General features: G+C 46.0%; 1 protein-coding gene and 1 non-coding gene across 2 annotated transcripts in view; one reads left to right on the top strand and one right to left on the bottom strand.

Moving 5' to 3' along the window:
* Window positions 1-15,145, bottom strand: part of LOC140361268 (unconventional myosin-VIIa-like) — a 247,547-nt gene extending 232,402 nt beyond the window's left edge. The window contains exon 1 of the mRNA XM_072447021.1: window positions 15,095-15,145. Within this exon, the coding sequence (XP_072303122.1) occupies window positions 15,095-15,112 (18 nt within the window). The 5' untranslated portion in view covers window positions 15,113-15,145. The remainder of the gene's footprint in view (window positions 1-15,094) is intronic.
* A 2,938-nt stretch (window positions 15,146-18,083) lies between these two features.
* On the top strand, window positions 18,084-18,269 carry LOC140361283 (U2 spliceosomal RNA). Its single transcript, XR_011926964.1, has one exon. It is a non-coding gene; the product is annotated as a U2 spliceosomal RNA (small nuclear RNA).
* Window positions 18,270-19,531: the final 1,262 nt, after the last annotated feature.

Here is a 19,531-nt window from a genome sequence, read left to right as displayed (position 1 = left end):
ATGTGCAGTGGAGAAGAGAAGCTCTAACTGAGCATGTGCAGATGAGAAGAGAAGCTCTAACTGAGCATGTGCAGAGGAGAAGTGAAGCTCTAACTGAGCACGTGCAGAGGAGAAGTGAAGCTCTAACTGAGCATGTGCAGAGGAGAAGTGAAGCTCTAACTGAGCATGTGCAGAGAAGTGAAGCTCTAACAGCATGTGCAGAGGAGAAGTGAAGCTCTAACTGAGCATGTGCAGAGAAGATAAGCTCTAACTGAGCATGTGCAGTGGAGAAGAGAAGCTCTAACTGAGCATGTGCAGATGAGAAGAGAAGCTCTAACTGAGCATGTGCAGTGGAGAAGAGAAGCTCTAACTGAGCATGTGCAGAGAAGAGAAGCTCTAACTGAGCATGTGCAGAGGAGAAGTGAAGCTCTAACTGAGCATGTGCAGAGGAGAAGTGAAGCCCTAACTGAGCATGTGCAGAGGAGAAGTGAAGCTCTAACTGAGCATGTGCAGAGAGAAGCTCTAACTGAGCATGTGCAGTGGAGACGTGAAGCTCTAACTGAGCATGTGCAGAGGAGAAGAGAAACTCTAACTGAGCATGTGCAGAGGAGAAGTGAAGCTCTAACTGAGCATGTGCAGAGAAGTGAAGCTCTAACTGAGCATTTGCAGATGAGAAGAGAAGCTCTAACTGAGCATGTGCAGAGGAGAAGTGAAGCTCTAACTGAGCATGTGCAGAGAAGTGAAGCTCTAACTGAGCATATGCAGAGAAGTGAAGCTCTAACTGAGCATGTGCAGAGAAGTGAAGCTCTAACTGAGCATATGCAGAGAAGTGAAGCTCTAACTGAGCATGTGCAGAGAAGTGAAGCTCTAACTGAGCATGTGCAGAGAAGTGAAGCTCTAACTGAGCATGTGCAGAGGAGAAGTGAAGCTCTAACTGAGCATATGCAGAGAAGTGAAGCTCTAACTGAGCATGTGCAGATGAGAAGAGAAGCTCTAACTGAGCATGTGCAGATGAGAAGAGAAGCTCTAACTGAGCATGTGCAGAGGAGAAGTGAAGCTCTAACTGAGCATGTGCAGAGGAGAAGAGAAGCTCTAACTGAGCATGTGCAGATGAGAAGAGAAGCTCTAACTGAGCATGTGCAGAGGAGAAGTGAAGCTCTAACTGAGCATGTGCAGATGAGAAGAGAAGCTCTAACTGAGCATGTGCAGATGAGAAGCTCTAACTGAGCATGTGCAGAGATGTGAAGCCCTAACTGAGCATGTGCAGAGAAGAGAAGCTCTAACTGAGCATGTGCAGAGGAGAAGAGAAGCTCTAAATGAGCATGTGCAGAGGAGAAGTGAAGCTCTAAGTGAGCATGTGCAGAGAAGAGAAGCTCTAACTGAGCATGTGCAGTGGAGAAGAGAAGCTCTAACTGAGCATGTGCAGATGAGAAGAGAAGCTCTAACTGAGCATGTGCAGAGGAGAAGTCAAGCTCTAACTGAGCATGTGCAGAGGAGAAGTGAAGCTCTAACTGAGCATGTGCAGAGGAGAAGTGAAGCTCTAACTGAGCATGTGCAGAGAAGTGAAGCTCTAACTGAGCAAGTGCAGAGGAGAAGAGAAGCTCTAACTGAGCATGTACAGAGGAGAAGAGAAGCTCTAACTGAGCATGTGCAGAGAAGTGAAGCTCTAACTGAGCATGTGCAGAGGAGAAGTGAAGCTCTAACTGAGCATGTACAGAGGAGAAGAGAAGCTCTAACTGAGCATGTGCAGAGAAGAGAAGCTCTAACTGAGCATGTGCAGACGAGAAGAGAAGCTCTAACTGAGCATGTACAGAGGAGAAGAGAAGCTCTAACTGAGCATGTGCAGAGAAGTGAAGCTCTAACTGAGCATGTGCAGAGGAGAAGTGAAGCTCTAACTGAGCATGTGCAGAGAAGTGAAGCTCTAACTGAGCATGTGCAGAGGAGAAGTGAAGCTCTAACTGAGCATGTGCAGAGAAGTGAAGCTCTAACTGAGCATGTGCAGAGAAGTGAAGCTCTAACTGAGCATATGCAGAGAAGTGAAGCTCTAACTGAGCATGTGCAGAGGAGAAGTGAAGCTCTAACTGAGCATGTGCAGAGAAGTGAAGCTCTAACTGAGCATGTGCAGAGGAGAAGTGAAGCTCTAACTGAGCATATGCAGAGGAGAAGTGAAGCTCTTACTGAGCATGTGCAGAGGAGAAGTGAAGCTCTAAGTGAGCATGTGCAGAGAAGAGAAGCTCTAACTGAGCATGTGCAGTGGAGAAGAGAAGCTCTAACTGAGCATGTGCAGATGAGAAGAGAAGCTCTAACTGAGCATGTGCAGTGGAGAAGAGAAGCTCTAACTGAGCATGTGCAGATGAGAAGAGAAGCTCTAACTGAGCATGTGCAGAGGAGAAGTGAAGCTCTAACTGAGCATGTGCAGAGAAGTGAAGCTCTAACTGAGCATGTGCAGACGAGAAGAGAAGCTCTAACTGAGCATGTACAGAGGAGAAGAGAAGCTCTAACTGAGCATGTACAGAGAAGTGAAGCTCTAACTGAGCATGTGCAGAGGAGAAGTGAAGCTCTAACTGAGCATGTGCAGAGAAGTGAAGCTCTAACTGAGCATGTGCAGAGGAGAAGTGAAGCTCTAACTGAGCATGTGCAGATGAGAAGTGAAGCTCTAACTGAGCATGTGCAGAGGAGAAGAGAAGCGCTAACTGAGCATGTGCAGAGAAGTGAAGCTCTAACTGAGCATGTGCAGAGGAGAAGTGAAGCTCTAACTGAGCATGTGCAGAGGAGAAGTGAAGCTCTAACTGAGCATGTGCAGAGGAGAAGAGAAGCTCTAACTGAGCATGTGCAGAGAAGTGAAGCTCTAACTGAGCATGTGCAGAGGAGAAGAGAAGCTCTAACTGAGCATGTGCAGAGGAGAAGTGAAGCCCTAACTGAGCATGTGCAGAGGAGAAGTGAAGCTCTAACTGAGCATGTGCAGAGAGAAGCTCTAACTGAGCATGTGCAGTGGAGACGTGAAGCTCTGACTGAGCATGTGCAGAGGAGAAGTGAAGCTCTAACTGAGCATGTGCAGAGAAGTGAAGCTCCAACTGAGCATTTGCAGATGAGAAGAGAAGCTCTAACTGAGCATGTGCAGAGAAGTGAAGCTCTAACTGAGCATATGCAGAGAAGTGAAGCTCTAACTGAGCATGTGCAGAGAAGTGAAGCTCTAACTTAGCATATGCAGAGAAGTGAAGCTCTAACTGAGCATGTGCAGAGAAGTGAAGCTCTAACTGAGCATGTGCAGAGAAGTGAAGCTCTAACTGAGCATGTGCAGAGGAGAAGTGAAGCTCTAACTGAGCATATGCAGAGGAGAAGCTCTAACTGAGCATGTGCAGATGAGAAGTGAAGCCCTAACTGAGCATGTGCAGATGAGAAGAGAAGCTCTAACTGAGCATGTGCAGAGGAGAAGTGAAGCTCTAACTGAGCATGTGCAGATGAGAAGAGAAGCTCTAACTGAGCATGTGCAGATGAGAAGCTCTAACTGAGCATGTGCAGAGAAGTGAAGCCCTAACTGAGCATGTGCAGAGAAGAGAAGCTCTAACTGAGCATGTGCAGAGGAGAAGAGAAGCTCTAAATGAGCATGTGCAGAGGAGAAGTGAAGCTCTAACTGAGCATGTGCAGAGAAGTGAAGCTCTAACTGAGCATGTGCAGAGGAGAAGTGAAGCTCTAACTGAGCATGTGCAGATGAGAAGTGAAGCTCTAACTGAGCATGTGCAGAGGAGAAGAGAAGCGCTAACTGAGCATGTGCAGAGAAGTGAAGCTCTAACTGAGCATGTGCAGAGGAGAAGTGAAGCTCTAACTGAGCATGTGCAGAGGAGAAGTGAAGCTCTAACTGAGCATGTGCAGAGGAGAAGAGAAGCTCTAACTGAGCATGTGCAGAGGAGAAGTGAAGCTCTAACTGAGCATGTGCAGAGGAGAAGAGAAGCTCTAACTGAGCATGTGCAGAGGAGAAGTGAAGCCCTAACTGAGCATGTGCAGAGGAGAAGTGAAGCTCTAACTGAGCATGTGCAGAGGAGAAGTGAAGCCCTAACTGAGCATGTGCAGAGGAGAAGTGAAGCTCTAACTGAGCATGTGCAGAGAGAAGCTCTAACTGAGCATGTGCAGAGGAGAAGTGAAGCTCTAACTGAGCATGTGCAGAGAAGTGAAGCTCTAACTGAGCATATGCAGAGAAGTGAAGCTCTAACTGAGCATGTGCAGAGAAGTGAAGCTCTAACTGAGCATATGCAGAGAAGTGAAGCTCTAACTGAGCATGTGCAGAGAAGTGAAGCTCTAACTGAGCATGTGCAGAGAAGTGAAGCTCTAACTGAGCATGTGCAGAGGAGAAGTGAAGCTCTAACTGAGCATATGCAGAGGAGAAGCTCTAACTGAGCATGTGCAGATGAGAAGTGAAGCCCTAACTGAGCATGTGCAGATGAGAAGAGAAGCTCTAACTGAGCATGTGCAGAGGAGAAGTGAAGCTCTAACTGAGCATGTGCAGATGAGAAGAGAAGCTCTAACTGAGCATGTGCAGATGAGAAGCTCTAACTGAGCATGTGCAGAGAAGTGAAGCCCTAACTGAGCATGTGCAGAGAAGAGAAGCTCTAACTGAGCATGTGCAGAGGAGAAGAGAAGCTCTAAATGAGCATGTGCAGAGAAGTGAAGCTCTAAGTGAGCATGTGCAGAGAAGAGAAGCTCTAACTGAGCATGTGCAGTGGAGAAGAGAAGCTCTAACTGAGCATGTGCAGATGAGAAGAGAAGCTCTAACTGAGCATGTGCAGAGGAGAAGTGAAGCTCTAACTGAGCATGTGCAGAGGAGAAGTGAAGCTCTAACTGAGCATGTGCAGAGGATAAGTGAAGCTCTAACTGAGCATGTGCAGAGAAGTGAAGCTCTAACTGAGCATGTGCAGAGGAGAAGAGAAGCTCTAACTGAGCATGTGCAGACGAGAAGAGAAGCTCTAACTGAGCATGTACAGAGGAGAAGAGAAGCTCTAACTGAGCATGTGCAGAGAAGTGAAGCTCTAACTGAGCATGTGCAGAGGAGAAGTGAAGCTCTAACTGAGCATGTGCAGATAAGTGAAGCTCTAACTGAGCATGTGCAGAGGAGAAGAGAAGCTCTAGCTGAGCATGTGCAGAGGAGAAGAGAAGCTCTAACTGAGCATGTGCAGAGAGAAGCTCTAACTGAGCATGTGCAGATGAGAAGAGAAGCTCTAACTGAGCATATGCAGAGGAGAAGAGAAGCTCTAACTGAGCATGTGCAGAGGAGAAGTGAAGCTCTAACTGAGCATGTGCAGAGTAGAAGAGAAACTCTAACTGAGCATGTGCAGAGGAGAAGAGAAGCTCTAACTGAGCATGTGCAGAGAGAAGCTCTAACTGAGCATGTGCAGATGAGAAGAGAAGCTCTAACTGAGCATGTGCAGAGGAAAAGAGAAGCTCTAACTGAGCATGTGCAGAGGAGAAGTGAAGCTCTAACTGAGCATGTGCAGAGGAGAAGTGAAGCCCTAACTGAGCATGTGCAGAGGAGAATTGAAGCTCTAACTGAGCATGTGCAGAGAGAAGCTCTAACTGAGCATGTGCAGTGGAGACGTGAAGCTCTAACTGAGCATGTGCAGAGTAGAAGAGAAACTCTAACTGAGCATGTGCAGAGGAGAAGTGAAGCTCTAACTGAGCATGTGCAGAGGAGAAGAGAAGCTCTAACTGAGCATGTGCAGAGAGAAGCTCTAACTGAGCATGTGCAGATGAGAAGAGAAGCTCTAACTGAGCATGTGCAGAGGAGAAGAGAAGCTCTAACTGAGCATGTGCAGAGGAGAAGTGAAGCTCTAACTGAGCATGTGCAGAGGAGAAGTGAAGCCCTAACTGAGCATGTGCAGAGGAGAATTGAAGCTCTAACTGAGCATGTGCAGAGAGAAGCCCTAACTGAGCATGTGCAGTGGAGACGTGAAGCTCTAACTGAGCATGTGCAGAGGAGAAGAGAAACTCTAACTGAGCATGTGCAGATGAGAAGTGAAGCTCTAACTGAGCATTTGCAGATGAGAAGAGAAGCTCTAACTGAGCATGTGCAGAGGAGAAGTGAAGCTCTAACTGAGCATGTGCAGAGAAGTGAAGCTCTAACTGAGCATATGCAGAGAAGTGAAGCTCTAACTGAGCATGTGCAGAGAAGTGAAGCTCTAACTGAGCATATGCAGAGAAGTGAAGCTCTAACTGAGCATGTGCAGAGAAGTGAAGCTCTAACTGAGCATGTGCAGAGAAGTGAAGCTCTAACTGAGCATGTGCAGAGGAGAAGTGAAGCTCTAACTGAGCATATGCAGAGAAGTGAAGCTCTAACTGAGCATGTGCAGATGAGAAGAGAAGCTCTAACTGAGCATGTGCAGATGAGAAGAGAAGCTCTAACTGAGCATGTGCAGAGGAGAAGTGAAGCTCTAACTGAGCATGTGCAGATGAGAAGAGAAGCTCTAACTGAGCATGTGCAGATGAGAAGCTCTAACTGAGCATGTGCAGAGAAGTGAAGCCCTAACTGAGCATGTGCAGAGAAGAGAAGCTCTAACTGAGCATGTGCAGAGGAGAAGTGAAGCTCTAACTGAGCATGTGCAGAGGAGAAGTGAAGCTCTAACTGAGCATGTGCAGAGGAGAAGTGAAGCTCTAACTGAGCATGTGCAGAGAAGATAAGCTCTAACTGAGCATGTGCAGTGGAGAAGAGAAGCTCTAACTGAGCATGTGCAGATGAGAAGAGAAGCTCTAACTGAGCATGTGCAGTGGAGAAGAGAAGCTCTAACTGAGCATGTGCAGAGGAGAAGAGAAGCTCTAACTGAGCATGTGCAGAGGAGAAGTGAAGCTCTAACTGAGCATGTGCAGAGGAGAAGAGAAGCCCTAACTGAGCATGTGCAGAGGAGAAGTGAAGCTCTAACTGAGCATGTGCAGAGAGAAGCTCTAACTGAGCATGTGCAGTGGAGACGTGAAGCTCTAACTGAGCATGTGCAGAGTAGAAGAGAAACTCTAACTGAGCATGTGCAGAGGAGAAGTGAAGCTCTAACTGAGCATGTGCAGAGAGAAGCTCTAACTGAGCATGTGCAGTGGAGACGTGAAGCTCTAACTGAGCATGTGCAGAGGAGAAGAGAAACTCTAACTGAGCATGTGCAGAGGAGAAGTGAAGCTCTAACTGAGCATGTGCAGAGAAGTGAAGCTCTAACTGAGCATTTGCAGATGAGAAGAGAAGCTCTAACTGAGCATGTGCAGAGGAGAAGTGAAGCTCTAACTGAGCATGTGCAGAGAAGTGAAGCTCTAACTGAGCATATGCAGAGAAGTGAAGCTCTAACTGAGCATGTGCAGAGAAGTGAAGCTCTAACTGAGCATATGCAGAGAAGTGAAGCTCTAACTGAGCATGTGCAGAGAAGTGAAGCTCTAACTGAGCATGTGCAGAGAAGTGAAGCTCTAACTGAGCATGTGCAGAGGAGAAGTGAAGCTCTAACTGAGCATATGCAGAGAAGTGAAGCTCTAACTGAGCATGTGCAGATGAGAAGAGAAGCTCTAACTGAGCATGTGCAGATGAGAAGAGAAGCTCTAACTGAGCATGTGCAGAGGAGAAGTGAAGCTCTAACTGAGCATGTGCAGAGGAGAAGAGAAGCTCTAACTGAGCATGTGCAGATGAGAAGAGAAGCTCTAACTAAGCATGTGCAGAGGAGAAGTGAAGCTCTAACTGAGCATGTGCAGATGAGAAGAGAAGCTCTAACTGAGCATGTGCAGATGAGAAGCTCTAACTGAGCATGTGCAGAGAAGTGAAGCCCTAACTGAGCATGTGCAGAGAAGAGAAGCTCTAACTGAGCATGTGCAGAGGAGAAGAGAAGCTCTAACTGAGCATGTGCAGAGAAGAGAAGCTCTAACTGAGCATGTGCAGTGGAGAAGAGAAGCTCTAACTGAGCATGTGCAGATGAGAAGAGAAGCTCTAACTGAGCATGTGCAGAGGAGAAGTCAAGCTCTAACTGAGCATGTACAGAGGAGAAGTGAAGCTCTAACTGAGCATGTGCAGAGGAGAAGTGAAGCTCTAACTGAGCATGTGCAGAGAAGTGAAGCTCTAACTGAGCATGTGCAGAGGAGAAGAGAAGCTCTAACTGAGCATGTACAGAGGAGAAGAGAAGCTCTAACTGAGCATGTGCAGAGAAGTGAAGCTCTAACTGAGCATGTGCAGAGGAGAAGTGAAGCTCTAACTGAGCATGTACAGAGGAGAAGATAAGCTCTAACTGAGCATGTGCAGAGAAGAGAAGCTCTAACTGAGCATGTGCAGACGAGAAGAGAAGCTCTAACTGAGCATGTACAGAGGAGAAGAGAAGCTCTAACTGAGCATGTGCAGAGAAGTGAAGCTCTAACTGAGCATGTGCAGAGGAGAAGTGAAGCTCTAACTGAGCATGTGCAGAGAAGTGAAGCTCTAACTGAGCATGTGCAGAGGAGAGGTGAAGCTCTAACTGAGCATGTGCAGAGAAGTGAAGCTCTAACTGAGCATGTGCAGAGAAGTGAAGCTCTAACTGAGCATATGCAGAGAAGTGAAGCTCTAACTGAGCATGTGCAGAGGAGAAGTGAAGCTCTGAGCATGTGCAGATAAGTGAAGCTCTAACTGAGCATGTGCAGATAAGTGAAGCTCTAACTGAGCATATGCAGAGAAGTGAAGCTCTAACTGAGCATGTGCAGAGGAGAAGTGAAGCTCTAACTGAGCATGTGCAGAGAAGTGAAGCTCTAACTGAGCATGTGCAGAGGAGAAGTGAAGCTCTAACTGAGCATATGCAGAGGAGAAGTGAAGCTCTAACTGAGCATGTGCAGAGGAGAAGTGAAGCTCTAAGTGAGCATGTGCAGAGAAGAGAAGCTCTAACTGAGCATGTGCAGTGGAGAAGAGAAGCTCTAACTGAGCATGTGCAGATGAGAAGAGAAGCTCTAACTGAGCATGTGCAGTGGAGAAGAGAAGCTCTAACTGAGCATGTGCAGATGAGAAGAGAAGCTCTAACTGAGCATGTGCAGAGGAGAAGTGAAGCTCTAACTGAGCATGTGCAGAGAAGTGAAGCTCTAACTGAGCATGTGCAGACGAGAAGAGAAGCTCTAACTGAGCATGTACAGAGGAGAAGAGAAGCTCTAACTGAGCATGTACAGAGAAGTGAAGCTCTAACTGAGCATGTGCAGAGGAGAAGTGAAGCTCTAACTGAGCATGTGCAGAGAAGTGAAGCTCTAACTGAGCATGTGCAGAGGAGAAGTGAAGCTCTAACTGAGCATGTGCAGATGAGAAGTGAAGCTCTAACTGAGCATGTGCAGAGGAGAAGAGAAGCGCTAACTGAGCATGTGCAGAGAAGTGAAGCTCTAACTGAGCATGTGCAGAGGAGAAGTGAAGCTCTAACTGAGCATGTGCAGAGGAGAAGAGAAGCTCTAACTGAGCATGTGCAGAGGAGAAGTGAAGCCCTAACTGAGCATGTGCAGAGGAGAAGTGAAGCTCTAACTGAGCATGTGCAGAGAGAAGCTCTAACTGAGCATGTGCAGTGGAGACGTGAAGCTCTGACTGAGCATGTGCAGAGGAGAAGTGAAGCTCTAACTGAGCATGTGCAGAGAAGTGAAGCTCTAACTGAGCATTTGCAGATGAGAAGAGAAGCTCTAACTGAGCATGTGCAGAGAAGTGAAGCTCTAACTGAGCATATGCAGAGAAGTGAAGCTCTAACTGAGCATGTGCAGAGAAGTGAAGCTCTAACTGAGCATATGCAGAGAAGTGAAGCTCTAACTGAGCATGTGCAGAGAAGTGAAGCTCTAACTGAGCATGTGCAGAGAAGTGAAGCTCTAACTGAGCATGTGCAGAGGAGAAGTGAAGCTCTAACTGAGCATATGCAGAGGAGAAGCTCTAACTGAGCATGTGCAGATGAGAAGTGAAGCCCTAACTGAGCATGTGCAGATGAGAAGAGAAGCTCTAACTGAGCATGTGCAGAGGAGAAGTGAAGCTCTAACTGAGCATGTGCAGATGAGAAGAGAAGCTCTAACTGAGCATGTGCAGATGAGAAGCTCTAACTGAGCATGTGCAGAGAAGTGAAGCCCTAACTGAGCATGTGCAGAGAAGAGAAGCTCTAACTGAGCATGTGCAGAGGAGAAGAGAAGCTCTAAATGAGCATGTGCAGAGAAGTGAAGCTCTAAGTGAGCATGTGCAGAGAAGAGAAGCTCTAACTGAGCATGTGCAGTGGAGAAGAGAAGCTCTAACTGAGCATGTGCAGATGAGAAGAGAAGCTCTAACTGAGCATGTGCAGAGGAGAAGTGAAGCTCTAACTGAGCATGTGCAGAGGAGAAGTGAAGCTCTAACTGAGCATGTGCAGAGGAGAAGTGAAGCTCTAACTGAGCATGTGCAGAGAAGTGAAGCTCTAACTGAGCATGTGCAGAGGAGAAGAGAAGCTCTAACTGAGCATGTGCAGAGAAGTGAAGCTCTAACTGAGCATGTGCAGAGGAGAAGTGAAGCTCTAACTGAGCTTGTGCAGAGAAGTGAAGCTCTAACTGAGCATGTGCAGAGGAGAAGTGAAGCTCTAACTGAGCATGTGCAGAGAAGTGAAGCTCTAACTGAGCATGTGCAGAGGAGAAGAGAAGCTCTAGCTGAGCATGTGCAGAGGAGAAGAGAAGCTCTAACTGAGCATGTGCAGAGAGAAGCTCTAACTGAGCATGTGCAGATGAGAAGAGAAGCTCTAACTGAGCATATGCAGAGGAGAAGAGAAGCTCTAACTGAGCATGTGCAGAGGAGAAGTGAAGCTCTAACTGAGCATGTGCAGAGTAGAAGAGAAACTCTAACTGAGCATGTGCAGAGGAGAAGAGAAGCTCTAACTGAGCATGTGCAGAGAGAAGCTCTAACTGAGCATGTGCAGATGAGAAGAGAAGCTCTAACTGAGCATGTGCAGAGGAGAAGAGAAGCTCTAACTGAGCATGTGCAGAGGAGAAGTGAAGCTCTAACTGAGCATGTGCAGAGGAGAAGTGAAGCCCTAACTGAGCATGTGCAGAGGAGAATTGAAGCTCTAACTGAGCATGTGCAGAGAGAAGCTCTAACTGAGCATGTGCAGTGGAGACGTGAAGCTCTAACTGAGCATGTGCAGAGGAGAAGAGAAACTCTAACTGAGCATGTGCAGATGAGAAGTGAAGCTCTAACTGAGCATTTGCAGATGAGAAGAGAAGCTCTAACTGAGCATGTGCAGAGGAGAAGTGAAGCTCTAACTGAGCATGTGCAGAGAAGTGAAGCTCTAACTGAGCATATGCAGAGAAGTGAAGCTCTAACTGAGCATGTGCAGAGAAGTGAAGCTCTAACTGAGCATATGCAGAGAAGTGAAGCTCTAACTGAGCATGTGCAGAGAAGTGAAGCTCTAACTGAGCATGTGCAGAGAAGTGAAGCTCTAACTGAGCATGTGCAGAGGAGAAGTGAAGCTCTAACTGAGCATATGCAGAGAAGTGAAGCTCTAACTGAGCATGTGCAGATGAGAAGAGAAGCTCTAACTGAGCATGTGCAGAGGAGAAGAGAAGCTTTAACTGAGCATGTGCAGAGGAGAAGAGAAGCTCTAACTGAGCATGTGCAGAGGAGAAGTGAAGCTCTAACTGAGCATGTGCAGATGAGAAGAGAAGCTCTAACTGAGCATGTGCAGAGGAGAAGTGAAGCTCTAACTGAGCATGTGCAGATGAGAAGAGAAGCTCTAACTGAGCATGTGCAGATGAGAAGCTCTAACTGAGCATGTGCAGAGAAGTGAAGCCCTAACTGAGCATGTGCAGAGAAGAGAAGCTCTAACTGAGCATGTGCAGAGGAGAAGAGAAGCTCTAAATGAGCATGTGCAGAGGAGAAGTGAAGCTCTAAGTGAGCATGTGCAGAGAAGAGAAGCTATAACTGAGCATGTGCAGTGGAGAAGAGAAGCTCTAACTGAGCATGTGCAGATGAGAAGAGAAGCTCTAACTGAGCATGTGCAGATGAGAAGTGAAGCTCTAACTGAGCACGTGCAGAGGAGAAGTGAAGCTCTAACTGAGCATGTGCAGAGGAGAAGTGAAGCTCTAACTGAGCATGTGCAGAGAAGTGAAGCTCTAACTGAGCATGTGCAGACGAGAAGAGAAGCTCTAACTGAGCATGTACAGAGGAGAAGAGAAGCTCTAACTGAGCATATGCAGAGAAGTGAAGCTCTAACTGAGCATGTGCAGATGAGAAGAGAAGCTCTAACTGAGCATGTGCAGATGAGAAGAGAAGCTCTAACTGAGCATGTGCAGAGGAGAAGAGAAGCTTTAACTGAGCATGTGCAGAGGAGAAGAGAAGCTCTAACTGAGCATGTGCAGAGGAGAAGTGAAGCTCTAACTGAGCATGTGCAGATGAGAAGAGAAGCTCTAACTGAGCATGTGCAGAGGAGAAGTGAAGCTCTAACTGAGCATGTGCAGATGAGAAGAGAAGCTCTAACTGAGCATGTGCAGATGAGAAGCTCTAACTGAGCATGTGCAGAGAAGTGAAGCCCTAACTGAGCATGTGCAGAGAAGAGAAGCTCTAACTGAGCATGTGCAGAGGAGAAGAGAAGCTCTAAATGAGCATGTGCAGAGGAGAAGTGAAGCTCTAAGTGAGCATGTGCAGAGAAGAGAAGCTCTAACTGAGCATGTGCAGTGGAGAAGAGAGGCTCTAACTGAGCATGTGCAGATGAGAAGAGAAGCTCTAACTGAGCATGTGCAGAGAAGTGAAGCTCTAACTGAGCACGTGCAGAGGAGAAGTGAAGCTCTAACTGAGCATGTGCAGAGGAGAAGTGAAGCTCTAACTGAGCATGTGCAGAGAAGTGAAGCTCTAACTGAGCATGTGCAGAGGAGAAGTGAAGCTCTAACTGAGCATGTGCAGAGAAGTGAAGCTCTAACTGAGCATGTGCAGAGGAGAAGTGAAGCTCTAACTGAGCATGTGCAGAGAAGTGAAGCTCTAACTGAGCATGTGCAGAGAAGTGAAGCTCTAACTGAGCATATGCAGAGAAGTGAAGCTCTAACTGAGCATGTGCAGAGGAGACGTGAAGCTCTGAGCATGTGCAGAGAAGTGAAGCTCTAACTGAGCATGTGCAGAGAAGTGAAGCTCTAACTGAGCATATGCAGAGAAGTGAAGCTCTAACTGAGCATGTGTAGAGGAGAAGTGAAGCTCTAACTGAGCATGTCCAGAGAAGTGAAGCTCTAACTGAGCATGTGCAGAGGAGAAGTGAAGCTCTAACTGAGCATGTGCAGAGGAGAAGTGAAGCTCTAACTGAGCATGTGCAGAGGAGAAGTGAAGCTCTAACTGAGCATGTGCAGAGAAGTGAAGCTCTAACTGAGCATGTGCAGAGAAGTGAAGCTCTAACTGAGCATATGCAGAGAAGTGAAGCTCTAACTGAGCATGTGCAGAGGAGACGTGAAGCTCTGAGCATGTGCAGAGAAGTGAAGCTCTAACTGAGCATGTGCAGAGAAGTGAAGCTCTAACTGAGCATATGCAGAGAAGTGAAGCTCTAACTGAGCATGTGCAGAGGAGAAGTGAAGCTCTAACTGAGCATGTGCAGAGAAGTGAAGCTCTAACTGAGCATGTGCAGAGGAGAAGTGAAGCTCTAACTGAGCATGTGCAGAGGAGAAGTGAAGCTCTAACTGAGCATGTGCAGAGGAGAAGTGAAGCTCTAACTGAGCATGTGCAGAGGAGAAGTGAAGCTCTAACTGAGCATGTGCAGAGGAGAAGTGAAGCTCTAACTGAGCATGTGCAGAGGAGAAGTGAAGCTCTAACTGAGCATGTGCAGAGGAGAAGTGAAGCTCTAACTGAGGATGTGCAGAGAAGTGAAGCTCTAACTGAGCATGTGCAGAGAAGTGAAGCTCTAACTGAGCATGTGCAGAGAAGTGAAGCTCTAACTGAGCATGTGCAGAGGAGAAGTGAAGCTCTAACTGAGCATGTGCAGAGAAGTGAAGCTCTAACTGAGCATGTGCAGAGGAGAAGTGAAGCTCTAACTGAGCATGTGCAGAGGAGAAGAGAAGCTCTAACTGAGCATGTGCAGAGGAGAAGAGAAGCTCTAACTGAGCATGTGCAGAGGAGAAGTGAAGCTCTAACTGAGCATGTGCAGAGGAGAAGAGAAGCTCTAACTGAGCATGTGCAGAGGAGAAGTGAAGCTCTAACTGAGCATGTGCAGAGGAGAAGAGAAGCTCTAACTGAGCATGTGCAGAGGAGAAGAGAAGCTCTAACTGAGCATGTGCAGAGGAGAAGAGAAGCTCTAACTGAGCATGTGCAGAGGAGAAGTGAAGCTCTAACTGAGCATGTGCAGAGGAGAAGAGAAGTCTGTGTTTGTAGCCAAGGCTCAGTTCATGTTTACAGTGACTAGATGTTAATTAGAAATTCAAGACATTTGACAACAAAAAGCGCTAATTTGTGTCATCAATGTATCGATTGTCAATGAATCCTTTGGCTTTTTAAGGTATTTAATAAGAAGTTACTATAACCAATAATTAAACAAAGTAATGACCATCATAGACCCCTGATGCATCAGAACTTTCAAGGGGGATGATCACAATATGTCAATGCATGACTAATCTGGACAAATACTCTATATTATATATAATGTATAACATATTTCAAACAAATGGGAAAGGGAAGGTCATCTTGTCTGGACAGACGAGCAGAGGGAACATGTGTGTACATCCCAGTGGAGAAGCACAAAATCACACGTTTGGAGGGAGAAAAGGAGTCATGTTTTCTCATAACACCATGTCAAAGTGTTCCCAAGGAAATGCTGTTGGAGACACTGTGGCAGCAGGAGACAAACCACTATCACGTGTTCTGGGACTGTCCTGTTGCTCACCCCACAGAGGTGTACCACCCACAGAGGTGTACCACCCACAGAGGTGTACCACCCACAGAGGTGTACCACCCACAGAGGTGTACCACCCACAGAGGTATACCACCCACAGCTGTCTCCCTGTGGAGGGAACATTGTTCAAATGTATCAGTCCAATAAATAAAAAAGCGTTATCATACAGAGGACAAATCTGAATCCACATATCATCCAACTTTTTTCTTAGTTTCTGTTTTAGGAGAAGAAATATCCTAAATTGTCACAGGTGTAATATTTTATTTAGAAGAAGATCATGTGATTGTTATTTCTTAAAAGCTGACCTGCTGCAGAATGACCATGGTTCAGCCTCTGGTGGACTCCAGGACATCAGTGAAGGCTCTGCAACAGGAAGAGACATTTTTATGGAAAATTTATTTATCATTTAACATCATTTATACATAATTCATATCAGAACATACTTCTGCAAGGGAATAGGAGGAAATCTACAATTCAGATGTACACAGGTCAATGTTGTGCTCAGGAGTCGTATCTGAGAGATCATTGGCCGAGCAGCACAGAGCCGCCCGACTGTCCCAAACCAGGACTAAAAGAATAAAATAAAGTGTGATAATGAGGAGCACTTTCACATATGTACTTTTCAAGCATCTCTTTGATATTTGAATGATATTGACTGTATGACCAACTTTATGTGAAATGTTTTTCTGTGGTAAAAACTAATGTAAAAAATGTAATGTAAATGTGATACTTAATTTGTATTTTTGGACACGCTACTCCTGAAGTAGAAGAAAAAGTTCTTTGTTCTCTAACTCTAATCAGAAACAACAAAAGGGAGACTAATTGGTGTGAGTTGGACGACCGTAACTCCTGCTCACAGCAGGTCCTAAAAAAAACATAAAAAGCTTTCAACTGGTTCAAAATGCAGCAGCAAGATTACTAACAGGAACTAAAAGAAGAGAGCACATTACGCCGGTGCTGGAGTCTCTTCACTGGCTCCTGTCCAGTTTAGAATCAAATTTAAAATTCTACTCCTGACCTACAAAGCCACAAATGACATGGTCACCTCAAAGATGCTATAGAACCATCTCATCAGAGCTCTTCACTCTCAAAATGCTGGACTTGTGTTGGTCCCAAGAGTCTCTAAAAGCACAGTAGGAGGTAGAGCTCCTGTGTTATGGAATCAGCTCATGTCCAAGTTCAAGAGACTGAGACAGTCTCTTCATTTAAGTCCAGGCTTAAAACGTTCCTCTTTGAAATGACTTATGGTCAGACTAGTTAGGAACAGAAATATAAAGCTACAGTTTCAGCTCCGCTGCCCTAGGAGCAACTTGAACTTGAGCACTATCCTCTGATAAAGATTACTTACTCTATCAAACGATATTTAATATTTAATTCCACTTGCAAACTGTTCACCGCCTTCTTTTTCTTTTTCACACTCCTGAGGACCTGGTGAAGTGGTCCCTGCCCCGTGTGGACGGTCCCTCATCTGCCTGGAAGAACTGGTTCTCCTCCTGAAGAACTGGTTCTCCTCCTGAGTGGCTCCAGCGCCAGTCTCCCTCACGTCTGTGAGAGTCACATCCTCCTTCATCTGGAACTAACCGAGGTTTATACTTTTTCCCAAGGAGGTTTTTTGTAGTTTTTCCTGCAGAAGGAGGATCTAAGGACAGAAGGAGGAGCTAAGGACAGAAGGAGGGTCTAAGGACAGGAGGAGGGTCTAAGGACAGAAGGAGGAGCTAAGGACAGAAGGAGGGTCTAAGGACAGGAGGAGGATCTAAGGACAGAAGGAGGGTCTAAGGACAGGAGGAGGATCTAAGGACAGAAGGAGGGTCTAAGGACAGAAGGAGGGTCTAAGGACAGAAGGAGGGTCTAAGGACAGGAGGAGGATCTAAGGACAGAAGGAGGGTCTAAGGACAGAAGGAGGGTCTAAGGACAGAAGGAGGGTCTAAGGACAGAAGGAGGGTCTAAGGACAGAAGGAGGGTCTAAAGACAGAAGGAGGGTCTAAGGACAGAAGGAGGGTCTAAGGACAGAAGGAGGGTCTAAGGACAGAGGACTCTGGGACATTGTCCCTCGTCCCCACAGACATTGCTTAATTTATTTTTCACTGTCGCCCTCAGAGGAAACTGTTGTGATTTTTGGTGTTACAAAAATAAATTGAATTGAATTGACGATTCTATTGAAACAAACAACTTTTTCTTCCACTTCAGGAGGGCCGCCTGGTGGGCGGGGCTTACCACAGAATAGAATAAATATCTGAGTTCCCGGTCTAAATTCGCAAATTGACAATGACTCTTGGATGAAAGTCGAAACGTCTTGTTTTTTCTAAAACTGAGTCCAGATGAAACAACGGAACCTTTTTCTACGATGGAACTCTCCTGGACGAATGAGGGACACGCCCACATATAATTAACATAGCAAGTAGCAACTTGAAAATAACAACCACGCTTTAAAATAATCATCTAGAAGACACATTTATAACATGAAATAAAATTAATTTGGGGGGGTTGGCCTATTTGCTATTCCCAAATTCTCCACACCACAATTATATATCATCCTGACATCATCAGTCCATATTTATGTTCCGTTACTTTATGTGTTACATAGTATGAAGTTAAAGCCACGTAAGAGTCAGATGTTTACAGTCTCTGCTCCTTCTCTGAGTAAGTATTAGAACATGTCAGGCCAGTAACCAAACTAATTATTATTACTTTGTTCTGTTGCTTTTGTATATCATTCAATATGTTTTCTTTCGTTTGTCGTCTGCAAATAAATCCTGTGGATTAAATTTGGGATCATTTGTTCCATTATTCTGGACATAATTGAGGTGTGTATACGACAGTCCACATTCAGAGTAGAAACAGGTTTATCTGAAGCACAATCATCTCGGTCCTTCACTTAGGTGGTAGAATATGGCTTCTTTAGAGGTTTAAGTGTCCAGTTGAAAGCAGAGGGATAAGTGTTTCTTTTAGAGCTCATAAACAATTATATAATTTAGTCTCTTGATTGCACCTTGTATTTCTAATGCTGTCAACTCCATGTTTTAAATAGATTTGCTAATTTATATCTATTTATTTTGCTTATTTGATTTTTGGTGAAGTAAGCTATTGTTTCCTTTCAAAACTGCTTTAGCAGCGTGACAAGTTATAGGGAGGGAGGTTTCCCCAGTATCATTCACTTCCAAGTAAGTCTCAATGTCATTTGATATGTTTTCCTCAAACAAAGGGTCATTAAACCTCGGGCATTGAATCTCCAAAGTTTGTTTCTTCATCTTTCCTCCAAGTCTACAGTAATGTAGCTCCCTGAACCCATTGTGTAACGCTTCCTATGGCTAAGATCAAGTGTAGTATCTGTTCTTATCAGTTTAATACCTGATGCGTCCTTTACCTGGGGACCATATATTCAATTGATTTTTGGACCAGGGAGATGGAATTTGGGGCTTGCTTTGTCCACTCCATGCATTGGCCTGGTATTGCAGTATCTCCAGGAACGGTGCACCTCCTCTCTCGGTAAAAAGTCATTCAGTTTGTTATCCTGTTTACCCTTTTACCCAGGCCTGGGGTGGGTGCTCGACGCCCCATGGGGGCAGACCCAAGCGCATTGTGAGGGTCTGTTGGGAATGTCTTGCGGAGCCCTCTGTCAGTAAGGTATTCAAATCACACCTCCGGGAAAGCTTCTCCCATGTCTCCGTAACTCTAACCCTTCTCCCATGGGGAGGCTGTGGACATTGAGTCCGAGTGGACCATGTTCTCCACCTGCATTGTTGATGCGGCTGCTCGGAGCTGTGCTCGCAAGGTCATGGCGGCAACCCCCGAACCCGGTGGTGGACACCGGAAGTAAGGGATGTCATCAGACTGAAGAAGGAGGCCTATCAGGCCTCTTTGGAAGAACTTGTAGAACTCCTGAGGCCGGTGACAGGTATCGACAGGCCAGATGTGCCGCTGATTGATGGATGAGATCCGCCCTGAGGACCTAAAGTATCTGGAGTTGTAGGACTGTCTTGGTTGACACGTCTCTGCAACATCGCGTGGCGTTCGGGGACCGTGCCTCTGGACTGGCAGACCGGGGTAGTGGTCCCTCTGTTCAAGAAGGGGGACCAGAGGGTGTGTTCCAACTACAGAGGGATCACACTCCTCAGCCTCCCATAAGGTCTATTCCAAGGTCCTGGAGAGGAGAATCCGACCGATAGTCGAACCTCGGATTCAGGAGGAGCAGAGTGGTTTTCGTCCCGGTCGTGGAACACTGGACCAGCTCTATACCCTCCATCTGGTGCTCGAGGGCTCATGGGAGTTTGCACAACAAAAAAACTTTACCGGCTTATTTTGATATACAGTACAGACCAAAAGTTTGGACGCATTCAAAGAGTTTTCTTTATTTTCATGAAAATGAAAATTGTAGATTCACACTGAAGCATCAAAACTATGAATTAACACCTGTGGAATCATATACTTAAAAAAAAAAGTGTGAAACAACTGAAAATATGTGTTATATTCTAGGTTATTCAAAGTATCTTAAAGTATATTGATTACTGCTTCACACACTCTTGTCATTCTCTTGATGAGCTTCAAGAGGTCAGAGGTCGTCACCTGAAATGCTCTTGAAGGAGTTCCAGATGCTGAGCACTTGCTGGCCCTTGTGTCCAAACCTTTGGTCTGGACTGTATTTTAGAACAATTTATATATAGTTGTGACATGTGGTAATTTTAGATTTTATTGACCAATCACTGATTGCCTTGATTGCCCTGACCACACGCCACTGATATACT

Source organism: Eucyclogobius newberryi, unplaced genomic scaffold, assembly GCF_026437365.1.
Source record: "Eucyclogobius newberryi isolate DKJ021-1_F unplaced genomic scaffold, fEucNew1.0.hap1 SCAF_15, whole genome shotgun sequence".
Lineage (NCBI taxonomy): Eukaryota > Metazoa > Chordata > Actinopteri > Gobiiformes > Gobiidae > Eucyclogobius > Eucyclogobius newberryi.
This window is presented reverse-complemented; position numbering and strand designations above follow the sequence as displayed.